Source organism: Ornithorhynchus anatinus, chromosome 7 (genome assembly GCF_004115215.2).
Source record: "Ornithorhynchus anatinus isolate Pmale09 chromosome 7, mOrnAna1.pri.v4, whole genome shotgun sequence".
Taxonomy (NCBI): Eukaryota; Metazoa; Chordata; class Mammalia; order Monotremata; family Ornithorhynchidae; genus Ornithorhynchus; species Ornithorhynchus anatinus.
The window spans coordinates 36,194,776-36,221,080 of NC_041734.1; the positions used below are offsets into that span (position 1 = coordinate 36,194,776).

At 41.0% G+C, this 26,305-nt stretch overlaps 1 protein-coding gene across 5 annotated transcripts in view; it reads left to right on the forward strand.

The window, feature by feature from the left end:
- TRAF3IP1 (TRAF3 interacting protein 1) overlaps positions 1-22,729 on the forward strand; it is a 55,879-nt gene extending 33,150 nt beyond the window's left edge. For all 5 annotated transcript variants that reach the window (XM_007668775.3, XM_007668789.3, XM_007668793.3 and 2 more), the window contains 3 exons: positions 28-104; positions 17,981-18,204; positions 20,261-22,729. In XM_007668775.3, the coding sequence (XP_007666965.1) occupies positions 28-104; positions 17,981-18,204; positions 20,261-20,426 (467 nt within the window). In that variant the 3' untranslated portion in view covers positions 20,427-22,729. The remainder of the gene's footprint in view (positions 1-27; positions 105-17,980; positions 18,205-20,260) is intronic.
- Positions 22,730-26,305: the final 3,576 nt, after the last annotated feature.

Consider the following 26,305-nt stretch of genomic DNA (forward strand, 5'->3'; position numbering starts at 1 on the left):
TGACTCATAAAAATTGGTTTTCAACAGGTGGTCTTGTAAAAAAGATTTTAGAGACCAAGAAAGATTACGAGAAACAGCAGCAGTCACCAAAATCCACAGACAAGGTAATGAATTACTTCCTTTAAAAACTGACATTCATCAAAATAATGAAAATTTTGCAGACCTCTCCCACCACTACCTTCCTCACATTGAAGCAAATTGGAGGTTCATATTTCCCTTGTGGTTCATTTTCCTACACTTCTATTCATATTGGGTTATAAAAACTTCCAATTCTATATGCTATTTAGTGCTTGTTACTAAAAATTCCAACACATATCCTTGGCACCACAGCTCCCTCCAGTTATTGCCACATCTCCCTCCTACTGGTTCTGTCCAAACTTTTCGAGGGAGTTGTGTACACCGGCGGTCTCCACTTTCTCTCCTCCAGTTCGCTCCTAGATCACCTCCAGTCTGGTTTCCCCGCCCCCTTCACTCCACAGAAACAGCCCTCTCTGAGGTAATTAATGACCTCCTTCCCACCAGATCTGATGCCCTCTACTCTGTCCTAATCCTCCTAGACCGCTCAGCTGCCTTTGACACTGTAGATCACCCCCTTCTCCTTGAAACTATATCCAACCGTGGCTTCCCTGACACTGTCCTTTCTTGGTTCTCCTATCTCTCTGACCACTCCTTCTCAGTTTCTTTTATTGGGTTCTCCTCTGCCTTCCACTCTTTGACAGTGAGGGTCCCTCAAGGCTGAATTTTAGATCCCCTTCTCTTCTCCATCTACATTCACTCCCTTGGAGAACTCATTCTCTCCCATGGCTTCAAACCGTCATCTCTATTCCTAAGTCTGCATCTCCAGGCCTGATCTCTCTTCTTCCCTGGAATCTCAGATTTCCTTCTGCCTTCATGACCTCTCTCCCTGGATGTTCCACTGACGCCTCAAACTAAACACATCCAAAACTGAACTACTTATCTTCCCACCCAAACCTTGCTTTCCTTTCACTGTAGACAGTACCGCTATCCTCCTTAATCTCAGAAGCCCGTAACCTTGGCATTGTCCTCGACTCATCTTTCTCATTCCACCCACGTATTTAATCTCCCCAAATCCCGTCGGTTTTACCTCACGGGATTGCTGAAATCCAAACGGCTACCATGCCTGATCCAAGCTCTTATCTTATCCCGCCGTAACTACTGCGTATGCCTCCTCACTGACCTCCCTGTCTTCTGTCTCCCACTCCAATCCATACTTCACTCTGCTACATGGATCATTTCTCATTAAAAATGTTTAATTCTTACCATTGGCTTTAAAGCACCTAATCACCCCACCCCACTGATCTACTATAATCCAGCCTGCTCACTCCACGCTTCTAGATCCAGTTTACTCACTGTGGCCCAGTCTTATGTATCTCCCCACCACCCCCTTTCCCAAGTCCTCCCTTTAGTTTGGATCTTCCTCCCCATCCATATATGCCAGACTACCACTCTTCCTACCTTCAAAGCCTTATGAAGGTCACATCTCCCAGAGGCCTTCTCCCATTAAGCCCTCTTTTCCCCATCTCTCTTAACCTTCTGTGAACTCTATGCACTTGGATCTGTGACTTTAGGGCATTTGATATCCGCCCCCCGTCCCCGCAACCCTTAACCCAACAACATGTAATTGTCTATGAATTATTTATTTTTATTAATATCTGCCCTTCTAGACTGTAAGCTCATTTTGGGTAGGAAATGTGGCTGCCAACTCTGCTGTATTGTTCTCCTCCAAGCACTTAGTACAGTGCTCTGCATATAGTGAGCGCTCAGTAAATACCATTGATTGGCTCATTGATTGATATCACTTCCTGGGGAAAATTAAGTGTGCATGGCCCTGGAATGAGATCCTCTCGCATGTTAATATTAGGTCTTTGGCTGGGCCCCAGAACTCAGATTGGACTCTGCTTCCTGACATCATTCACCCAACCCCCCTTGGATAACCTGCATCACATTTCCATTTTCCACTACATCTACCACTTCTCTACTGCGTATTTCCAAATTATAAGTGTTCCTGGAGGAGCCTGAGAAAGAAATGTTGAGATCTGAATTTCATTTATTATTTTTATTTTTTTAATTATGTTAAAATTTTGCAGTCAATATATGTTTTCTCAATGAATTTTATTCTTTCATATTTTGGGAGATTTGAAAATTCAGCCCTCAAACTTTATTTATAAAGTAATGGTGTTATAAAAGAGAACCGAGTTGGCGTATGATCCCAGAAGCAGCGTGGCCTCCAGAAGCAGCATGGCCTAGTGGCAAGAGCACGGGTTTGGGAATCAGAGGATGTGGGTTCTAATCCTGGTTCCGCAACTTGTCAGCTGTGTGACCTGGGCAAGTCACTTAACTTCTCTGTGCCTCGGGTACCTCATCTCTAAATTGGAGATTAAGACTATAAGCCCCACATTGGGGCAACCTGATTTACCTTGTATTTACCCCAGTGTTTAGAACAGTGCTTGGCACATAGTAAGCACTTAATAAATATCATAATCAGTATTAATTATTATTATCCTGCAGAGGTAAACTTAACCCTTAGAAATTGGAAAAATTAAGCTCTTTGAGGATGCTCTATGTTAATTTCATTTATAGTCATTTATTGAGCACTAATTGTGTGCAGAGCACTATACTAAGGGCTAGGGAGAATACACTGTAACAAAGTTAGTAGAAACATTCCTTGCCCACAACTATAGTGTTTATTGTGCCTACTGTGGGAGTCCACTATTTTAAATGCTTGGGAGAGCTGAATAGAGTTAGTAGACTTGGTCCCTGCTGTCCTAAGGTATTTACAATCTCATTGGGGGAACAGGCACTAAAATAATTGGCAGATAGTAGCAAGGAGGAAAAGGGGATACGTATAAGGATTAGTACTTAACTGAAAGGGTATATAAGATATGCACATAAGTACTACGGGCACATATGTGAACATGTGCCTAAGTGGTGCTGAAAGTGGAAAATGACGACGTGAGGAATTTATCAGGAAAGACTTCCTGGAGGCAGTTTGGGCTCAGACTGAAAGAGCACAGACCTGGGACTCAGAGGATCTGGATTTTAATCCTGGCTCTGCCCCTTGCCAGCATTATGACCTTGGGCAAATCACTTAACTTTTCCATGTCTCATTTTCCTCATTTTTAAAAAGGGAATTAAATTCTACTCTCTTCAGTCTGGAGGGTGAGGGCCCTTTGGGATAGGGACTGTGTCTAACCTGATTATTTTGTATCTATCCCAGTGCTTAGTATGGTGTGTGGCACAGAGTAAGCACTTGCCAAGTAGCATCATTTTTATTTCTTTGAGGATGGGAAGAACTGTGGCCTGCCAGATTTGGTCTAGTTGTCAACTCATCTCTCCCATTCAACCCACATATTGGTTTTTTTTAAAAAAATGGTACTTATTAAGTCCTTACTATGTTCAAAGCACTGTACTAAGCCCTGGGGTAGATACAGCGTTGCCAGGCAAGACACAGCCTCTGTCCCATATGAGGCTCACAGTCTGAGTTGCAGTGAGGAGGGTCTAATCTCCATTTCACAGATGAGGCCATTGAGAAGGGAAGTGACCAGTCCAAAGTCACAAACAGATAAGTGGCAGAGCTGGGAATAGAACCCATGCTTTTTCCCAATCTATCACCTTATCCCGTTGGTACCTTCAAACTGCTCCAGAATCTGCCCCTTCCTTTCCATCCAAACAGCTACCGTGCTGGCCAAGGTACTTGTCATATGCCCTCTCTACTATTGCATCAGCCTCCTCACTGACCTCCCTGCCTCCATTCTCTCCCCCGGTCCAAAGCTTGGTTCAGTCTGCTGTCAGGATTATCTAAAAAAAGGCTTCTGCGCACTTTTTCCTATTCCTCAAATACCTCCAGTGGCTATCCATACATCTCCGCCTCAGACAGAAACTCCTTGCCATCATCTTTACTGCACTCAGCCAGCTCTCACCCTCTACCTTATCTTTCTCCTCTCCCACTAGACTGCACCCTTCCCTCCTCTAGCACCAGTCAGGTCACTGTTCCTCAGTCTCATCCGTCTCTTGACCTCCTTTCCCCCTCCCCCTTTATATCCATCCGACCATCACTCTCCCCATTCTCAAAACCCTTCTAAAATTATATCTTCCCCAGGAAGCCTTCCCTGACTTTCTACTCTCCTTGGCTTCTACAATGCCTGTGCACTTAGGTGTGTAATAATAATAATTACAATTATTATTATGATATTTATTAAGTACCTGCTCTGCACACAGTAAGCGCTCAATAAATACTACTGAATGAATGAATATTCTAAGCACTGGGGTAGATACAACGTAATCAAGTTGTCCCACATGGGGCTCACAGTCTTAATCCCTATTTTACAGATGAGGTTACTGAGGCCCAGAGACGTTAAGTGCCTTGCCCAAGGTCACACAGCAGACAAGTGGCAGAGGCGGGATTAGAACCCAGGTCCTCTGACTCCCAAGCCCCGTGCTCTTTCCACTAAGCCATGCCGCTTCACTTTGCAACTCATCCCACCTCCAGCATTTATGTCCAGATCCTTCTACTCTCCTGCTTCCCCCTTCTAGACGGTGAGCCCTTTGTTGGGTAGGGATGGTCTCTATCTGTTGCCAAATTGTACTTTCCCAGCGCTTAGTACATTGCTTTGCACACAGTAAGCTCTCAGTAAGTACCGTTGAATGAATGAATAAATAATGTATTTTAATATCTGTCTCCCCTACTAGATTGTAAACTCCTTGGAGGGCAGGATTTGCGTCTACCAACTCGATTGTACTCTCCCAAACACTTAGTACAGTTCTCTGCACATAGTAAGCACTCAACAAATCCCATTGATTAACTGATTAATTGATTGAAAGGGAGAGAGTTCCAGGAAGGGGAAAGGGTGAAAGCATGTGGTGGCCTGGGTTAGCTTTTTTTTCTTTATGGTATTCGTTAAGTACTTACTATGTGCCAGGCACTGTACTAATAGCTTGAGAAGTATGAAGAGTGAACTGATTTGTAGTGGGAAAAGAGAATTGGTAGGTAGGAGGGAAACACGAGGTTGAATGGTGGGCAGAATAAAGTTATTGGAAAATGATCCGGGCAGTAAAGTTTGAACGGGGGAAGAGAGAAACTGGAGGCAGAGACAAGGGAGGAGGCTGATACATAATCAAGCCAGGATATGACAGATATTTTCCGTCTACAGAATGCCCTTGTCATGTACACGTATTCAAGAATTCTCACTCTTCTCAGAGATTGCTACTTTGACAATTTGAATACCATGGTGACTACATGTTGGGTTGAGGGGTTTGTTTATGACCTGTGTGAAGAGATTTTAAAAATCTAAGTACAGTATAATCTTTAATAGTCAGCAGTCCCTCGTATAGGTGCGTGAGCGCACTTCTCTCTTCTAGCACCACGCTTTTTAATGTACCTCAGTCTTGTCTTTCTCTCCACCAACACGTTACCCATGTCCTTCTTCTGACTTGGAACTCCCTCCCCCTTCATATCCGGCAGACTACCTCTTTCCTCATCTTCAAAGCCGTACTAAAATCATATCTTCTCCAAAGAGCCTTCCCCAACTAAGCCCTCACTTTCCGGGGTAAAAGCCCTTCCATCTACTTTGTCTGTGCGCTTGGATTTGTTCCCCCTAAATGCTTTGATATTCACCCCCTCTCCCAACCCCATTATACTTAATCAATTTTCAATGTATTTTAATGTCCATCTCCCCCTCCTGTCTGTAAGCTCCTTGTGGACACAGGTTGTCTATAGCTACACTTTTGTGTTGTTCTCTCCCAAATACTTTGTTCAGTGCGGTACACAGAGTAAGCACTCAGCAAATACCACTGATTGATTGATTTAAACTCTGAATGGCACTTTTCTGGCTAAACCTGATCGTAATATCCTAATTGAACACATCCCACTGTATGGAATTGAAAAAGTTGTATCTGTAGCCTTTGTGATAGGGTCTGTGGCTGCTTTTCTAGAATGAAAATGACTACAATTTATGGTCCATGTCCCTGGCTGAGTTTCTAAGACCCTTCTGAAAATCTTGGGCAACTAAGAGCTCAGCCGAATCCTGCAAACTATTAATATTAGTTACCCTTTGAAGTTAGATTTATTGGTTAAAATTTTATAGCCATAGACTCTATTCGAAGACAGCTATGCCTGGGTTTTAAAGTTTCCCCTGAAAAGTAAACTACAGGATAGTGAATTTATCTACTTCAAAAGATGAAGGGGCAAATTGACCTTGTTCATCATGCATATCTCTGCTCTGAAAAAGCACAGGAAGGACATAAAAAGTGTTTGGAAAATCAAGGGGAAAAGTACTGGCAGAACTAAGAAGAGAAATGACCCGAGAACCTTACCGAATCATGTCTACTCAAGCTGTTTGACTTAAAGTTCACCCTACTGATCTTTAAAAACTGATTCGTTCATGTGAATATGTCAATAAACAGAGGCATTAAATATCCCTAGTCTTGCCGTTCCCTAAACTTTATATTTTAAAACATTGATTATGGCATTACTCGTTTAACCTGACTTAATATTAGCTTTTTGAGGGTTGTTTTTATCAGCTTCCGATACAGTTTTTCTTAAGTGTTATATGCTCGGTATTTTTACCCCTTTCTTTTACTGAGTGGTCTTCTCAGTCTCAAGAAAACAAACATTTCTATTCTGGATACATTGCCAGTAAATCTTTGTAATTACATCTGAAGTAAACCTATTTCCTATTGTTTTTCAGTCAAACTAAATAAGGCACTGTATGAGCAATTTGGAAATAAAGTTGATTTGGAGATTTTTTTTCTTCTACCTTATGATTTATGTTTCTTTGGGAGGAAATTTAAGCTGCCTTGGCAATGTGATGGTCTTAGAAAAATATCAGTTCATGCTAGAATTTTCCACAGTGGGCTAGGTGGAGAAATAACTAAAATAACAATTCTTCTCTAAGTGCCTCTTATACGTTTACCCATTTTCAAGAGTTGTATAAAATCAAAATTTGTAGGGGAAATGGCCATATTTTCAAAGGAGATGTATGCATGTGCATGCTCTTTTCATACATATTTATTTTGCATATAATATTTCTCTTTCTCCTTTTCCAATTGTGTTTTTTTTCTCACTTGTCTATTAGGTGTTTTTCCCTCTGTTCTTTAGTTGTTTCCATTCGGTAGCCAATATTTTCCATTTTCTATTTAGATATACTTTCTTTTTTTCACTTTTGTTCAATATAGGTTTTAGGAACTCACAAGTCCTTTAGTGCGCTACGTTATTTTGTTTTTTTTCCTTAAGTTTTCTGTGTCCTTTTAACGGTTCATACAATGGCCAAACATTTTAAGCTCTGTGTTACTGAGGAGCTTATTTATGTGCCACACAGATGTTAAAAAAATATTCCAAGGTCTTGCAACTAGGTGGTGCTATTTAATCACGTAATCTGAAAATCACAGTTAATACTCGATTCATCTAGTATAATATCAGCTATTTAATGCAGAACGTTTCAAAGCACTTTTCTGGAATAATTCGATAATTTCCCCCAAATTAAAATTCTGCTCACAAGCGTGTAACCTTGGCATTCTCCATGACTCTTCTCTTCCATTCAACCCACATATTCAATGTGTCACTGAATCCTGTCGGTTTAACCTTCCCAGCACAGCTAAAATGTGCTCTTTCTTCTCCATCCAAACTGCTTCCATGTTAACCCAAGCATTTATCCTATCCTACCTGGATTATTGTATCAGCCTCCTTGCTGACCTCCCAACCTCCTGTCTCTCCCCACTCCAGTCCATATTTCACTCTGCTTGCGAGGATCATTTTTCTACAAAAATGTTCAGTCCATATTTTCCCACTCCTCAGGAACCTCCAGTTGTTGCCCATCCACCTCCCCTTAAAGCAGAAACTCCTTACCATTGGCTTTAAACCACTCAATCACCTCACCCCCTCCTACCTCACCAAGCTACTCTCCTCCAGCCTGCACACTTTGCTCCTCTAATGCTACCTCACCGTAACTCGGTCTCATCTCTCTTGCCACTGACCTCTCGCCCACATCCTGCTTCTGGCCTGGAGTGCCCTCCTAATATCCGACAATTACTCTCCCCAACTTCAAGGCCTTAATGAAGGCCTTAGGCCCATCTCCTCCAAGAGGCCTCCCCTGACTAAGCCCTCCTTTCCTCTTCTCCCACTCCCTTCTGCCTAGTTCTGACTTGCTCCCTTTATTCATCTCCCTTCCCAGCCTGGCAGCCCTTAATGTAACTATCTGTAATTTATTTATGTTAATGTCTGTCTCCCCTGTAGACTGTAAACTCACTGTGGGCAGGAAATGTAATAATATAATGTTGGTATTTGTTAAGCGCTTACTATGTGCCGAGCACTGTTCTAAGCGCTGGGGTAGACACAGGGGAATCAGGTTGTCCCACGTGGGGCTCACAGTCTTCATCCCCATTTTTCAGATGAGGGAACTGAGGCACCGAGAAGTTAAGTGACTTGCCCAAAGTCACACAGCTGGCAAGTGGCAGAGCCGGGGTTCGAACCCATGACCTCTGACTCCAAAGCCCGTGCTCTTTCCAGTGAGCCACGCTGCTTCTCTAAATGTGGCTGTTATATTGTTATACTTTCCCAAGTGCACACAACTCTTGTACTCTGAACACAATAAGTGCTCCATAAATACGATTGATTGCTATTTCTTTTGAAAAGCTAATATTACTCCTGTTTAAACTGTGAGCCCCATTTGGGGCAGGGACTGTGTCCAGTTGATTATCTCGTATCTACCCCAGCACTTAGTATAGGGCTTGGGACATAATAAGTGCTAAACAAATATCATAATTATTTTTACAAAATCTTTCAATGGAAAAATTTTTGCCGAACAGTGAGATTCTAATTCCTAGATAGATAACTCCTTTCTGCTCCTGTTTTTTAGCATTTATAATCATCACCCAATTCCATTTCAAACTTTATTTCTATGTCTACGTTCAAACATCGATTTATGTTAATGGAAATAAATTTCAAGTTAATGGAGGAGTTTCTTAAGAATGAAAGGGAAGCTGTGACACTTTCACTTCTCTGTAAATTGTATTTATTAATCACCTTGAGAGTTTAAAGCACTGTACTGAGTAGTTAAGGTATTTGAGTGCCCATTGAGTGCAATGCACTGTTTAATTGCTTGGGAAGTACAACTCAGAGAAAGCAATCAATCGTGTTTATTGAGCGCTATGTTCAGAGCACTGTACCTAGGGCTTGGGAGTGTATGATGGAGTTAGTAGGCATGATTTCTCCCCACAAAGACCTTACAGTTGAGTGGAGAAGACCAAAAACAAAGGAACATAATTTATGGATATGTTCATGTGTGCTATAGGGGATGGGGTGGGGAAGTAACATGGCGTAGTGCATAGAGCATGGGCCTGGGAGTCAGAAGGTAATGAGTTGTAATTCTGGCTCCACCACATGCCTGCGGTGTGACCTTGGCCAAATCTATTCATTTCTCTGTGTCTGTTACCTCAACTGTGAAATGGAGATTGAGACTGTGAACCCATGTAGGACTAGGACTGTGTCCAACACGATTTGCTGGAATTTATCCCAGCGCTTAGTACAGTGATTGGCACATAGTAAGTGCTTAAAAAAATACCAGCATTATTAATAGTAGTAGTACTCCCTGCTTAGGTGATGCAGAAGTTCTACAGTGCAAGTAGGGGAGAGAAATAGTTTGGTAAGATAAAAGACTTTAATCAGGGAAAGACTCCTGGAGGGCATGTGATTTTAGAAGGGCCTTGGAGCGGAGAAAAGATGTCGACTATATGGGAAAGAAAAGAGTTTCAGGAAGACAGAGGCCATTAACAAGGGGGTAGTGATGAGGGAGATAAGAATTGGTCAGGGATTGTCTCTGTCTGTTGCCGAATTGTACATTCCAAGCATTTAGTACAGTGCTGTGCACATAGTAAGCGCTCAATAAATACTATTGAATGAATGAATGAGTTAGGTTGACTGTAGACTGTGGATTGTAAGCTCATGTGGGCAGGGAAAATGTGTACAATGCTCTGCACACAAGTGCTCAGTAAATTCATTCATTCATTCATTAGCATTTATTGAGCGCTTACTGTGTGCAGAGCACTGTACTAAGCGCTTGGAATGTACAAATCGGTTACAGATAGAGACAGTCCCTGCCCTTTGACGGGCTTACGGTCTAATCGGGGGAGACAGACAGACAATAGCAGTAAATAGAACATCGATCGATTGATTGACTTGAAATGAGCTTAGTGTGAGCTGTGTGAAGTGGGAGAGAAGTAAGGGGAAGGGGGTCGATCGAATTCCTCAAACTGTGGAGTGAGGAGTCCTGCTCGATGCAGAGATGGATAGGCAAGCATTGGGTGTTTTTAAGGAGTGGGGGGACATGCACAGAAAATTGATCTGGGCAGTGGTATGAAGTAAGGACTGGAGAGGAACAAGGAGGGAAGTAGGGAGGTCATGCAGTAGTCGGGATGGGACTGTTGTAGCAAGTGGTGGACCTCCAATAGAGGAAGGGGCAGATTCTGGAGACGGTTTGCTCTCTTCCACTTTGAATAGGGCTTCGTGGAATGAGTAGATTGACATAAACAGAGGGAAGTGTTTGAAATGAAAATAGGAGAGAGAAAAGAGGCAGCAGCATGTCGTAGTGGAATAGCATGGCCTTGGGAGTTAGAGGACCTTAGGTTCTAATTCCGGCTCCACCACTTCTCTGCTCTGTGGCCTTCAGCAAGTCTCTTAACTTCTCTGTGCTTCAGTTGTGTCATGTAAAATAGGGATTAAGACAGTGTGCTCCATGTGGGACAGGGACTGTGTCCAACCTGATTATCTTGAATCTTCCCCAGCGCTTAGTACAGTGCCTGACATATAGTAAGCACATAACTAACTATAAAAAAATGAAGTTTTTTGAGGAGTGGGGCGATATCCGCAAAGTAGCACCTTCTCTGTCCGCATGGAACTTAGCACTGTAAACAGGTGTGTACTTGCAACAGAAGAAATGTTCCCCATTCACACAAAGCTTAAAATTACAAGTAGGGATACAGATGGAACAGGAAGAACAACAAGTATAGTCAACAGGTGAGTAGATTGCTTTATGATTAAAAGTCATCACGTGTGTAATGTTTTTCCAGTGGTTTTAATCTTGTTAGTCCTAACAGGCATCGTTAATAATGAACCAATAAATACTACTGTGACCATTTGGGAGAGAACACTGCTATACAAAATACCTTTAAAATAAATTAAATAATGGAAAAAAATATGTTCCAGACTATTACAGATGATTATTATAAATGATTCTTATAAATGATATTTCTATAAAAAGTGTATGGAGTGTTTAATAGAGACTCATATGGATGGACAATTCATTAGATTACATTGTGATATAAAACTGATCAGATTTGTGTGGTGAGATTCTAGTTTTAATCCTGAAATGATACATTTTACAGACGTTTTTAATATTAAATCACTTAATTTATGCTGTCGTAGTGTTAGATCATATTCTATAAAGTATTAGATAGTGACAGTATTTATTGAGCTTTTACGGTATGTAGAGCACTGTAGTATCTGACAGAGCACTCCTAACCTACAGTGCCTTTTCCCAGCTTCAAAGCCTTATTAAAGGCCCATCTCCTCCAAGAGACCTTACATGACTAAGCTCTCCTTTCCTCTTCTCCCACTCCCTTCCGTGTCGCCCTGACTTGTTCCCTGTATTCATTTCCCATCCCAGCTCCATGCCCCTTATGTACATATCTATAATTTATTTATTTATATTAATGTCTGTCTCCCTCTCTAGACTGTTAGCTTGTTGTAAGCAGGGAATGTTACTGTTTATTGTTATTATTATTGTTATTGTACTTGTTTAATCATTTACCATATGTCCAGCACTGTTCTAAGTGCCGGAGATGTTGCAAGTTAATCAGATTGGACACAGTCCTTGTCCCACAGGGGACTCACACTTGTATCCCCATTTTACAATTGAGGGAACTGAGGCACAAAGAAGTGAAGAGACTTTCCCAAGGTCAAACAGCAGACATGTAGTAGAGCCAGGATTAGAACCCAGGTCTTTTTGACTCCCAGGCCCGTGCTCTATCCACTAAGCCATCCTGCTTCCTTTTGCTATATCGTACTCTCCCCCCAGGACTTAATACAGTGTTCTGCACACAGTAAGCACTCAATAAATATGGTCTACTGACTGAGTGTAGTAAACCCTGAGAAAGTGTCCACAGGTGGGAATTAGACATAGACCCTGACCCTCGAGACACTCCCAATCTATGAAAAAAGTAAATAAAAGAATAGTGATAACAATACAGTGACTATACCCTTCACTTTGAAGAAACGAGGTGTGTGTCTAAAGAGTTTTGAGGTGTGTTTGTAGGTTTTAAAGGTCCTTGAGTTCAACATCTGTGACTTTTAATTTTGAGTAAAATATTTTCTGATTCAGGAAATTTGGGTTCAAAAAGCAGACACAGTATGGGGATCCGAACATAGTAACTGGTCAGTTGCTTTTTCAAGGTTTCATGAAAGATATATCACATTAAAAATGCCTGCAAAAAATGACATACAGACAGGCATATACCATGATAGAGCTAAAGTGTGTCCCTTGAAAATGTGGTTGTAATGGAAGTGGCTGTATCATGAGTATGCTTTATGTTATAAATAGGGATCTGTTACAGAACCTCTGGAAAAAATATGAAATTCCTTTCAGCTATAGATTGTTACATTAGGCACTAAACTCTTGTGTAATTTTTGTTAAAGTAATTCGAAGCGTAACATCATACCATTAAATGCGGAGTTGAAATACTATTATAGTGCTTCGCAGGAGGCTGCAAAAATAGAAGCTCTGGTCTGCTCACTGTAGTAATGGTTTTTCAACTTTGGTAAAGAATTGATTCAATGTAGATGAAATAGCAGCCTTATGGATCCAGTGAATAGGGTGCAAAAATTATGTAATTATTCATGTAAGTACCAAAAAATGATTCTGAGGGAACATAAGAATTAATCCTAAAGCCAGATCGAGAATTAAAAGTTTTACTACAAAGAGAGGCAGTGTGGCCTAGTGGATAAAAGCCCAAGCCTGAGAGTCAGAAGAACCTGAACCTAATCCCGGCTCCACCACTTGTCTGCTGTGTGACCTTGGGCAAGTCACTTCACTGGGCCTCAATTACCTCATCTGTAAAATGGGGATTGACTGTGAGCCCCATATGGGGCAGGACTATGTCAACCCAAATTACTCGTAGGTTTATGTCAATTAATGAAATGGAAATCATCTATCTTGTCTACATTGCGATATATGTGAATAGGATATCATTGTAAATATCATCTTTGAATATTATACATAAAAATATTTTCTAGGTAGGGTTTTGAGCATGTTTGTTATGAGGGATCACATGAGTGATTCTTTTTAAGATCATTTGATATAATTGATATTTATAATATTCTTCTCTATTGTTTTGAAAGCCTCAACTGCTTTTCTCCTTTTACCCTCCTTCACAACTTTAGAATATCGCTGTTTACCTTCACATATAAGTACCTGATACGAGTTATTTTTGTTCCAATTCAGCATCAGTTTAGGCTTCCACATAAAGGATAATTTTGCTATAAGATTTTGTTTTCTTTTGGACTTTCTAAGTAGGCTGGCAGTCTTATCTGATTGATGGCTGTGGTCCAGAAATGCTGACATTCTCTGCACTAATATAAGACTATACCACGATCCTACCAGTAAGATTTTTTTTTTTTTAGTTTAGTTTTGAAACTGAATCCCAATTGTGAAAAACAGAGTACTTGTGGAGTGGTGAGAACCCATATGAAATGAAATGCCTGATTACGTCTTCTCTTCCTCCACTGCACACACTCACTGAACACACATTTCCACTTCAACATTGAAACACATACCTGCACCTATTTTGAGCCCCCACCCGCTCCTTCTCTCTGCATCGCAACCCCGGTGAGCTCAGAAATGAATGGGATGGCGAGGATTGGTCAGTTCGCTTAGTTTAAAAGCTTAATACAGTCCTTTGCAGCGAGTTAGCAGTCAATAAGTAGCATTGCTTGATTGATTGATAGTTTGCCCACTGTTCCATGTTTTTTCCTCCCTCAGGACCTAAGTTTGTACTATTGAAAAATCCAGATATAATGGAAGGAGGAAGGGAATGGACCTTCAACTGAAGTGAATGGCAGGGGAAAATGCATTTGTCCAAAGTGCATATGGATATTTTTTGGTAGTTGTGAGAGCTATATGTGACTGGTTATAGGTGATGTTGGGCTAGATGATGGCTAGATATTATGATAATTTTCGGACTTTGCAAATACCCAATGGACTGAAAGAAAAAAAAGATATTCTGGGCAAATGAGTATAGCAGATGGCAATCAAAGTATGTTCCAACCAGAATCCACGAATAAACTCAACTGCCAAATTTGGGAAAGAAATCAAACATTGCTCAAGTTACAGAAAAAATATTACTTTTCTTTTGCATCCTAGGGCAAATTTTGGATAGGGGTTAGGGTGCTGGAGATAGGAAATAGAGGTCCAGAGAGAAAAAGAGGGCAGTCAGAGAAGCCTGGGTGACTGTGAGTAAATAAGTGCCTGATTGACGCAGAAGTACTCGTTGGCAATTGGAGGGATGTAACCTGGAGACAAGAGATACTAAAACCCTAGGATGGTCTCAAAGAAATAACCAGTTAGACAGAAAGGCTGAGAGTTATTAGATTATGAGCCTCATATGGAATAGGAACTGAACCTGATCTGATTATTTTATATCTACCCCAGTGCTTATCACATACTGAGCACCTAAAAATGTCCATCGTCAAAAAAAAAAAGAATGCAGACCTTGACTCTCAAAAGGAGAGAAAGAGGAAAAATCAGACACTTGGAGCCCCCAAAAAGTGTTTTTTTTTCAATCCTATTACTGAGTGCTTACTGTGTGCTTGAGCACTGTACTAAACACTTGAGAGAGTACAAAACAGCAGAGTTGGTAGACACATTCCCTGCCCACAGCGAACTTACAGTTTAGTGGTATTCTGTGGTGTCTGTTATGATTATACCTTATAGGATGAATTATCTTAATTTTGAATATTCTAAGGATCAAACTCTCTCTCTTCCACATCCATATTTTGGCCTTCCCCTTTGCAAAAGAGCAGCTGTTGTTTCGCATTCAGCTGCACCCTTTCATTCGAAGAGCCTCATAAATCTTCAACTGTTCTCTCAGCCCCCACAAACATTTCCAGGCTGAAATCTGTTCAACACACCCTCAATTGTCATTTGGAAATAATGCATTTTACCAAAGAAGCGGTTGGGTAAGCGATTAAAAATGTACCATTTTCATACTGTGCTATGAACCTTCCAATTACATCCACTTGACATTTTCTTTTCATTGAATGAACTACCTTGGCATTAGTTTAAATTTCTCATTTCTGTTCACTGCTTGGAGTCTGAGCAGGACACGAATGTTTGAGGAGAAAGCAGGACAATATGGAAGTGTAGAAAATGTATATTGGCTATTGCTAGCAATATTCCTCCCAGCCATTTCTTTCTGACTTGTTTTCTACAGTTCACTTGTTGAGCTATTAATGTTGAATGGCACTAGCAGTCAGTGAATAGAGCAGTGGAAGCTACTGTTGCTTCCCCAATAACGTTAGAATGAATTTTCAAGTAGTTAATTGACTCCATGACTCTTGGTTTGCATGACGAATCGATAACGGGAATTAACTATTTAGGAAGAAAGTGAGGAGATTTATATAAGAAGCCTTTTCGAGAGGAGTCTTAGGTTATTTGGGCACATCTCCAAGAAGACTTCCCTAATTAAGCCTTCTTTTCCCCGGCTCGGTCTCCTTTCTGCCCTGTCTGTGCATTTGGATCTTTGACCTTTGAGCGTTTGATAGTCATCGCACCCTCAACCCCACAGGACTTATATGTCTTTAAAGTAGGTATAAGGTCATTATGGGCAGAGAATGTGTCTGCTAATTCTGTTGTATTGGACTCACTCAAGCTTTTAGTGCAGTGTTGTGCACATAGGAAGCCCTCAGTAAATACCATTGATTGATTTGGTAAACATGCCAAGCAAATGAGGTGTTTTTCTAATCCTATTTAAAAGAGGTATTTGAAAATTTTCCCTTTTTTGGAATGAAGTGATGATTTTAACTTTTTCCCATTAAGTGTTGAGTACATTTTCTCTTATTAGCCACTGCTTTCCATTTCCTTCTCTGCGGAATTGCAATGATAATGTTGCAGAATATTTACTGTACTATCATTCCTCCTTGTCATTTGTTACCAAGGTAACTTTTAAGTTATTTAATTATTGGAATGGACTTCAGAATTTAGGAAGATGTCCCTCAAGATCACACAATGTTCTGTGCTGCATAAAAGTTTGGATAATTGGTTAGCCAAGACTTGGGCAGATGAAATTTTTTGCTGTTGCATCTGGATGTGTACCTTCTGATTAACCTGAGAGTCCTCCCAATTGAGAGATGTTGGGAAATTAAATGCTGATATGTCCCATTGATGTTGCCTCGGCATAGTGAATGGGAAAAGAGTGACTTCAATGGAGACAGAAAAAAAAATGGGAAAAGCACCGATCACAAAATATATTTAATGAAAATGCATTATATATTTTTATAGTATTCATTAAGGGCTTATTATGTGTCAGGCACTGAACGAAATACAAGCTAATCAACTTGGGCAGAGTCCATATTCCAATTGGGGCTCACAGTCTTAATCTCCATTTTAATAATGTTAATAATGTTGGTATTTGTTAAGCGCTTACTATGTGCCGAGCACTGTTCTAAGCGCTGGGGTAGACACAGGGGAATCAGGTTGTCCCACGTGGGGCTCACAGTCTTAATCCCCATTTTACAGATGAGGGAACTGAGGCACCGAGAAGTTAAGTGACTTGCCCAAAGTCACACAGCTGGCAAGTGGCAGAGCCGGGGTTCGAACCCATGACCTCTGACTCCAAAGCCCGTGCTCTTTCCAGTGAGCCACGCTGCTTCTCAAGCTGCTGCTGCTTCTCCCCATTTTCCAGATGGGGCAACTGAGTCTCAGAGAAATCAAGTGATATCCCAACATCACCAGCAGACAAGGCATAGAGCCAGGATTAGAACCCAGTCCTTTGACTTCTTGGTCCACGGTATTAACACTAGGCCACACTGCTTTCCTATTTTGAATTGAAAATGGGTCTTAACATGCTTGATGAGAGAAACAGATGCATTTTATATTCCACCCTGATAATTTGATATGTAACTCTTCAAGTGAAGAGGGCTAGACTTGTAAGAATATATCTGCTCTACATCACCTATTTGAGTCACTTATTGAGGTGAATCAGAGAGCAGCAAAATGCAAGAGCACACAGATGAGGAAACTGAGTCACTAAGAAGTTGAGTGACTTGCCCCACGTTACACAGCAGGCAAACTTCCACTTGTGAAACTAGTGACCCTTTCCACTGGTGAAACACTGCTTCTGCTTAGAAATTGCGTGGCTTAGTGGGAAAAGCATGGGCTTGGGAGTCAGAAGACGTGGGTTCTAATCCTGACTCCATCGCTCATCTGCCCTGTGACCTTGGGCTAGTCACTTCACTTCTCGGGGCCTCAGTTACCTCATCTGTAAAATGGGAATTAAGACTGTGAACTCCATATGGGGCAAGGACCATGTCCAACCCAATTTGCTTGTACCCACCAAGTGTTTAGTACAATGTCTGGCACAGAATAAGCACTTAACAAATACCATAATTATTAAAATTAAAATGGGGATTCAATACATGTTCTCCCCTCACACACACACACACACACACACACACATACTGTTTTTACTTATCTGTGGCTTTTGTTAAGGTAAGGGCTCTTGCTTTTCCAGGGCCTCAGAGTGTTAGCGACATGGCCAAGCGTTTTGTTCTTCCACTTCTGATTGTCGTTGAGCCTCCTTCTTATGTATTTGCCAATTCTACCTTTGCTAAATATTTTTAGCATAAGTAATCATTTTATCTGATTCACATGTCTTAGGTTGATTCTTATGAAACCTCCCTTAACATCTTCAATAGGAAAAGCCACTTGTGTCAGAAGCGGCCAAACGGAAAGAGAAGGACATAGTTTCCAAAGAGATTGAGAAGCTCCGGACGTCCATTCAGACCTTATGCCGGAGTGCCCTCCCTCTAGGAAAGATCATGGACTACATCCAGGAGGATGTGGACGCCATGCAGAATGAACTTCAGTTGTGGCATTGTGAGAACAAGCAGCATGCAGAAGCTCTAAAAAAGGAACAAAGGTAAGGGTAATTCAGGAAAAAAATTGCTTAAGAAAAATGCATTATCACCTAAAATTAGTCAGTTGATACTAATGGGGCACTTTGAAATAACAATAAAATGGCTTAGAGGATAGAGTATGGGCCTAGGAGTCAGAAGGACCTGGGTTCTAATGGCACTCCGCCACTTGTCTGCTGTGTGATCTTGAGCAAGTCACTTTACTTCTCTGTACCTCAGTTCCCCTCTTCTGTAAAATGGGGATTAAGACTAACTAATCCTTACGTGGGACATGGAGTGTGTCCAACCTGATTAGCTTGCATTTACACAAGCATTTAATACAGTATCTGGTACATAGTGCCTAACAAATACTATTAAAAAAAAACCATAGCAAAAACAGAAATATAGAACAGAGAAGTGCTGATTAAGCATAAAATCAACTGAAAGTGATCTTCGGGTCTCTTGACTGCAAGCTGAATATGAATCCAATGTATTACCAAAATAAAAAAGATAAGCATGATGCTAATATACATCCACATGATCATAGTATAGAGAAACTGGTTGGCCTAGTGTAAAGGAACACAGGCTTGATAGAGTTCTAATTCTGACTCTGCCACTTGCCTGCTCTGTTACCTTGGACAAGTTACTTCATTTCAGTGGACCTCAGGTACCTTATCTGTAAAATGGGGATAAAATATCTGCGTTTCTTCCCTCTTAGATTTGAGCCCCAGTGTAATAAGGATTGGGTCTAATCTGCTTATGTGTTATCTCCTACAGCACTTAGTACAGTGCTTGGCACCAGGTAAAGACTGTTCACAAATACCCCAATTACTCTTAGTAGTAGTAGTAGTTTGGAATAACAGAATCAGAGCTTAAAGGACCTTGAGGGATTATCTGGCCCTGCATTCAACTTGCAGTAACACTTTAACAATGATAATAATAATTATGGTACTTAAGTGCTTACTATGTGCCAAACACTGTTCTAAGCACTGGGGTAGGTACAAGTTAATCAGGTTGGACACAGTCCTGTCCCACATGGCGATCCCAGTCTTAATCCCCATTTTACAGATGAGGGAACTGAGGCCCAGAGAAGTGAGGTAACTGGCCCATGGTCACACAGGGGACATTGGCAGAGGGCGGATTAGAACTCAGGTCCCTCTGACTTCAAGGCCTGTACTCTATCCACTAAGCTATGCTGCTTCCCTGTAGACATTTTCCTGCTTGGAGGCAGGAAGCTGGAGTCCAGCAGCCTTTCTCGGGGCCAACAGCTCTTTGATGTCCTGATTTTTACTTGTGTGTACTTAATCCCAAGAATCCACAAAGGATTTTCTAGACATTTATGTAATGAATAGAATTTGAAGTGGAGATAAGCCCTCCGGACACAAGAGCCTATCAAGACCCATACGGAATATTTTGGAGGACATTATGTTCTGCTGTTAAGGAAAGCAATTAACAAAATTGAGGGGTGTGTGTAGTTCTTTGAACATGAACTGTTCCAAAGATTTCATTTTCTTTGGCTCTTTTTGCCAAAAGTTATTGCTGACCCCTGTTCTAGACTCTTAATATGTGGGCTTCTACCCACTTATTATTCATTGCTCAAGCAGCGGATGACTTCTCAAGTTAACCAGTGTATTATGACCAAGGCACTATCCTTTCAGCATTCAACTGGACCCTTCCTCTTTACGTACCCGTGTTATGTGGTAACTCTTCTGGCTCTGGCTTCTCAAATTCATATATAGTTTTTATTCATATTCAGAGAAAACTCCACAGAAGGAGAGGTCAAATATAGAAGTGTGGTTTCCCTGCAGTTTTGATTTTTTTTTTACAATTTGAGTACCTGGATTTGATGTTTAAAATGTCATTTCTTTTGATTAGCCATATTGTAGGATGCATAAGGATTACGGTTGTGTAGAATAAGATTTCAATTTCAAAGCTTCGTTTCATTCCAACTCATGTCATCAGTGTAAAATTTGCTTTTATTAAGCAAAAATATATGTCACAAAGGATCTTAAATATTATCATCAGAATCATAACTAATTACAACTAGACATAATACTAATATTCCACTCTTTTATTATTTAGCATCACAGATAGTGCTGTGGAGCCTTTAAAAGCAGAACTGGTTGAATTGGAACAGCTGATTAAAGACCAACAAGACAAGATTTGTGCTGTAAAGGCTAGCATTCTGAAAAATGAAGAGAAGATCCAGAAAATGGTTTATAGTATCAGTTTAAGTTCAAGGAGGTGAAGACTAGACGATTCAAGACTGAGAATGACTCAATTTCTACAAACCAAATGATAAAGGGATGAAAATGTATAAAGATATGACACTATTTAGAAAAGAGGTCCTTCAGAGTTCCTATTTGGCAGAGAAAATCAGCAATTCATTTTACACATCAATGCTTCAATAAGAGTGCACGTTGCCATTTTACACTGTTTTTGAAATGTATGTATGTTATTGCTATCTTTTCAGTGGTGTGATTATTTGCTTATAACAAAAAACTCTTCAGAAAGGCTTATTAGAGCATCCTTGAAAGTTTACCTTTTCCTTTGTTTCTTTTTTTCTTTCATATTGATTCACTTTGCATTTCAGAAAAGTGAAAGTATTTGTTGCCACAAAATAACCAATTTGAGGGAACTCTTTCCATTATTCCAGGCTGGAAATACTCTTCATTCGAGGTTGGAAATAATCTCCATAATTTGCAAATCCTGTAAGTGAGAGTTTTTTTCTTTAGGTCTGGTTAGGAAACTTTCATTTCAAGGGTATGAATCACTTATTTCCACCAAAATATGGAATCTCAAATGTAATCCAACCGTCTTTACCATCGTTTGCTGACTCTCCAGTCTAAATTAATTTGACCTCCTAAGTACTTGCCAGTTTTTAGGTGAACTAGCCATTTCTAATGCTTTTAATTGCCAAAGATCTTCCATTGTATATTCTAATTGGACCTTATCCACAAATTCACAGATCCCAAAACATATCACACTATGCCACGTTCAGACACGATGTTTTTAACTGCTGTAGTCAAAGTGCATTTTCTGATTTTCTTTTAACCTAGTTTGTTGTTAAGTATTACCGCTTAGGTTTTTGTTTTTTTAAATGGAATTCTCCCTTGTAAGCTAGCAAATGTCATTGTTCTCCTTTGAAAAAGTGCCCGTTTTCTCAGGACATTAATGTTGCTTTTTGTACCCATAGTTGTTGATTAAACATCAAAATAGGACTTTGTGAAAAGTTCTATTGGTCTCACTAATGTTTTGAATATTAGTATGTTTTCCCTTTTTGGAAACATTTTGTAAGAGCCAAAATTTTCTAAACTAGTTCATAATCTTTTTTTCACATAACTATGATATTACAGGTATTCAGTGTAGATTCAAACTAAGCTCTGATAAAGGATTTTCCATCTGGTGATATCTTTACTGGCTTTAAATGTTGCATTTTCCTAATTCAGATTGCTGAAATTATCTTCTGAGCCAAAATAAACCATTTTTTAGGATTATCGCAAAGTTACCTGAAAGTTTCTAATGGGAAAAAAATGAAACATTTGGAGAAAGTGGTGATGCTTGCTGAAAAAGCTTGAGGAAGTCTATGTGAATTTGAGCTATGACCTATTTTACTTGTATTGCAAAATTGGTTTTGGGCTAGAAGATAGGTGATTTTCTCTGTGTACCGTAGGCAGTTCAACTTGTGTGTCAATGACATTGAGTGACTTTGTTCTATATTGATATCCTGAAACAGCAGCAGCATAAACTGACATACCTTTCTATCCAGTGTATATATATTTTATGAATATATACATGTGACTAGGACCTCTTGTTTGGAAAGCATAAGTAAATGTACTGTATGGGAGTAAAAAATGTGTACAGAGAAGACTATAAAATTGTACATTAAATCACCTATTTTTTCTATCAGGTGTATGAGTTGTACAGTTCACACTGGAAAAAAATATTATTTCTAGTTATTTTAATTGCCTGTTCGAAAATCCCTTATTGTCATTTTGTGAAGCGTTCAGGGACATTTTAAAATTTTTATAATGATAGGTGCACCCATCCTTTGTGTTAGATGAGATTTTATATTATTGGCAAGCTCTTAGCAGAAATCTAAAAGTCATTAATGGTGTTCTTGAGGATCGTTTCTTTTGTCTTTTCACAAATTGATAAAATCTGTATCTACATCTTGTTTATATTTTTTATAATTATAATGATTTCCACATTGCCTCTGGTTTATTTATAATTCAGGTGATTTCACAAATCTCACTTCAGCGGTTTAGGTTTAGAAGGAATTTAACATAAATTTTGCATTCCAAAGGGGGATTTTGGAGCCATTCAGTAACATTGCCTAGAATCCAGATTCATTTTCCTGGAACCTGGGACTTAAGGAACGATACAGACACCTGCAATAGAAATGATTTTAAGGCCAAAACAGATCACTCTTTAGACTATGTGGATTTTGTGAAAAATAGATGAGGTGCAGGTAGATATCTCTGTAATATTTTGAAAAAGGCTCTTGGATAGCCCCCAGATTAGCTTTCTCAATAAACTGTCCCATGGTTATATACCTTTGTCTCAATCAATCAATCAATCAAACAATCAAGGTTCTTGAGGATTGGGGATATATGGACTGATTTTTTTTTTTTTTTAGAAAAATGATCTGAGCAGCAGAGTGGAGTATGGACTGAAGTGGGGAGAGACAGGAGGTAGGGAGGTCAGCAAGGAGGCTGATGCAGTAACCAAGGTGGGATAATCAATCAGTGATTTTTATTGAGTGCTTACTGTAGTCAGAACATGGAACTCAGCGCTTGGGAGAGTACACTACAACAGAATTAGCACACTCCCGGTCCACAACGAGCTTATATTCTACCACCTGTAACCTACCGTTCTATCAATCATTCGGACCTATTTATTGAGCACTTACTGGGTGGACTATACTGAGTTACTACGTGCCTGTGTGACGTGTTGTCTGGTGGTTGCTGAAGGTTGCCACCATCCCCAGTCCAGCCCCCAGGTTAGCGGCCCCACCGAGGGCCAGCTGGACACGTGACAGAGGAGTTGGTGCTGGGCAACGGGGAGGACCACCAGGAAGCCCTGAGGACAGGAGTAGGGCTAGGCGTTGCGTAGTTTCATTTATTCTTTCATTCGATCATATTTAGTGAGGGCTTACTGTGTGCAGAGCACTGTACTAAACGCTTGGAAAATACAGTTTGACAACAAATAGTGACAATCCCTACCCAACCACGGACTCACAATTCCCAAACCTGACTTTGAAATTGGATCCAGCGTCAGAAACTGGAAACTAGATGTAGATTCAGAGATGTCATAAGTGCTATTCGTAATCACTTGGTTGGCCATATGTTAAGGACTTGTTGTTTGTACTCTCCCAAGGGCTTAGTACAGTTCCCTGCATACAGAAAGCACTCAGTAAATACGATTGATTGACTTCCTATCAATGTCCTCCAGTGCCTCCCCCCAAATTTGCAAAGACTTTCTGATATTTAGAGAAAACACAGTGGGATTCCCACTTAGGAACCACAGTTCAGAGTATTTTGTCACTCATTAGCTCCTCTATAGAGAATATTAGCAAGTACTGGTGATAGGAGGTCAGTAATCCTGCAGATGAATTCTTCTGAAGTTCTAATTTTATTATTATTAAAAACATTATAATAGTATAATAATTATACTTGCAAATAGTTTTTCTTAAAAGTTGCCAATGGGGCTTTAAAAGGGACCACCTAAAAAGTCAATTTGATGTCATCCCCATTGAACCTTAGGAGGGGAGAAAGTTAATGCTTGTACAGGTCTTGGCTGGCTTACATTTAATCAGAAGGAAGGGTGGGGAGGAGACTAAATACTGTCAACATATACTGTGCACACAGGCTGTGTTGCCTGGTGAAAAGAGCCCAGGCCTGGGAGTCAGAAGCACCTGAGTTCTATTCCTAGCTCTGCCACCTGTCTGCCGTGTGACCTAGGGCAAGTCACTTCACTTCTCTGTGCCTCAGGTACTTCATCTGTAGAATGGGGATGAAGACTGTGAGCCCCACGGGGGATTGGGTCCTACCTGATTTACTTGTATCTACCCCGGCTCCTGGAACAGTGCTTGAACAAAGTAAGCACTTAACAAATACCACCATCATCAGTATTATTATCATTATCACTACCGTGGTTGAGCAGTGCTGCGTACACCAATTCGGGCCTCATAGTTCCAGAGGAGAGGACGCTTCCACATGGGGACAGGCTGAACACAAGGCCCTCCAGGAATACGCCGGCCAGCTCACTGTCGGTGGCCAGAGCCAGAAATCGGCCTGCAGAAGGAGATCAGGGCACCCAGAAGCTTGAGGACAAACTGGCCTCTTCGGCCTGGAAAGACAACAAGAGGGGAAGCGACTTAAGTCTCCCAAATCACCAACGTGTGGACAAGGCAAATGAGGCGTAGTAGCGTAGAAAACAAAGACGAAAAATGGCAGATGGTGAGCATGAGCTACAGAGATAACTGTAACCCCAAAGGAACGGCAGGTTCAGGAAGAGTTTGGAAATATTGATGATTGAGAGATATGCAGTTGGGTATTGGAGCAAAAGTTAGAAATGCAAGGGGAAAAGAAAGGGATGTTAGATGATCCATCCATAATAACCATCAGGAAAGATATCGAGGAGGTAACTTCCTAGTGTCCAGCTGTCCCTGGTGAAGGAAGAATCCAGGCTGAATGAACAACTGGCCTGCCCCAGTATTAGCACAGATTATGTTATCTCAAACATTTAACTACCTCCTCAGTGGCCCCCGTCACTCCCCACACCAGTGTCATGCCCCTCATGATCTGTCCACGTACATTATTGAGAAAATTGAAATCAGGCATGATCCCCCTAAAATCTCCCCTGCTCCTCCCATCCCTCCCTCCTGCCCTTCTTTTGACTCTCCCATCTTTCCCAGCAGGATCTCAAGAGGAGATCTCCCTCTGTCTCTCAAAACCCGCCCCCTCCACCTCCAATCCCATCCCTTTGCATCTTACCAAAACATTTGCCAATCAATCATTTATTGAGTGCTTACTTTGTGCAGCAAACACCATACTAAGTGCTTGGGAGAGTACAACGTGACAGTGTAACAGAGTTTGTATAAATGTCCCCTGCCCACAACGAGCTTACAGTCTAGAGAGGGAGCAGATATTAATATGAATTAATAAATTACGAATATGTATATGTGATGTGGGACTGAGGGAAGGGTGAATAAAGGGTGTAAATCCAAGTTCAAGGGTGATGCAGAAGGCAATGAGAGAAGCGGAAATGAGAATGTAGTCGGTTCTAGACCGTAAGCCCATGTGGGCGGGGATTGTCTCTCTTTATTGCTGAATTGCACTTTGCAAGCGCATAGTACAGTGCTCTGCACTAAGTAAGCGCTCAGTAAATGCTATCGAATGAATGAATGAATAGAAGGCCTTTTGGAGGAGATGTGCCTTCACTAAGGCTTTGATGGTGTGGAGGGTTATCATCTGTCAGATATGAAGAGGAAGGGCGTTTCAGGCCAGAGGTAGGATGTGGGTGAGAGTTCAGAGGTGAGATAGACAAGATCAAGGGAGAGCGAGTAGGTTGGCATTAGAGTGAAGTGTGTGGGCTGGATTTTAGTAGGAAAGCAGCGAGGTAAGGTAGGAGGTGTCCCTTCCCTTCTTCCCTCCCTGACCTCCATCTTCAACTGTTCACTCTCCAGTGGCTTCTTCTCCACTGCTTTCAAACATACTCACGTTTCCCCTATCATGTTGCCGTTCCCTTGACTGCTCCCTCCCCTGCAGCTCTCTCCCTCCAGTTATCACCCCATCTTCCTCTTATCATTCCTTTTCAAACTCCTAAAGTCTACACCCATTTCCTCCTCTTCCTCTTCTCTAATTCTTTCCTTGACTCCCTCCTCTCTGGCTTCTACCCTTCACTCCTTAGAAACTGCCTTCCCCAAAATCACCAATGATCTTGCCAAATCCACCAATCTCTAGTCCACCCTAATCATCCTCAACCTCTTAGCTGCCTTAAACACCGTCAACCACCTCCTTTTGGTGAAGACATTATTCAACCTTGCCCTCACTGACACAGTTCTCTCCTCGTTCTCTTCTCATCTATCTGGCTGCTCAGTCTCTTTCATCGGCTCCTCCTCTG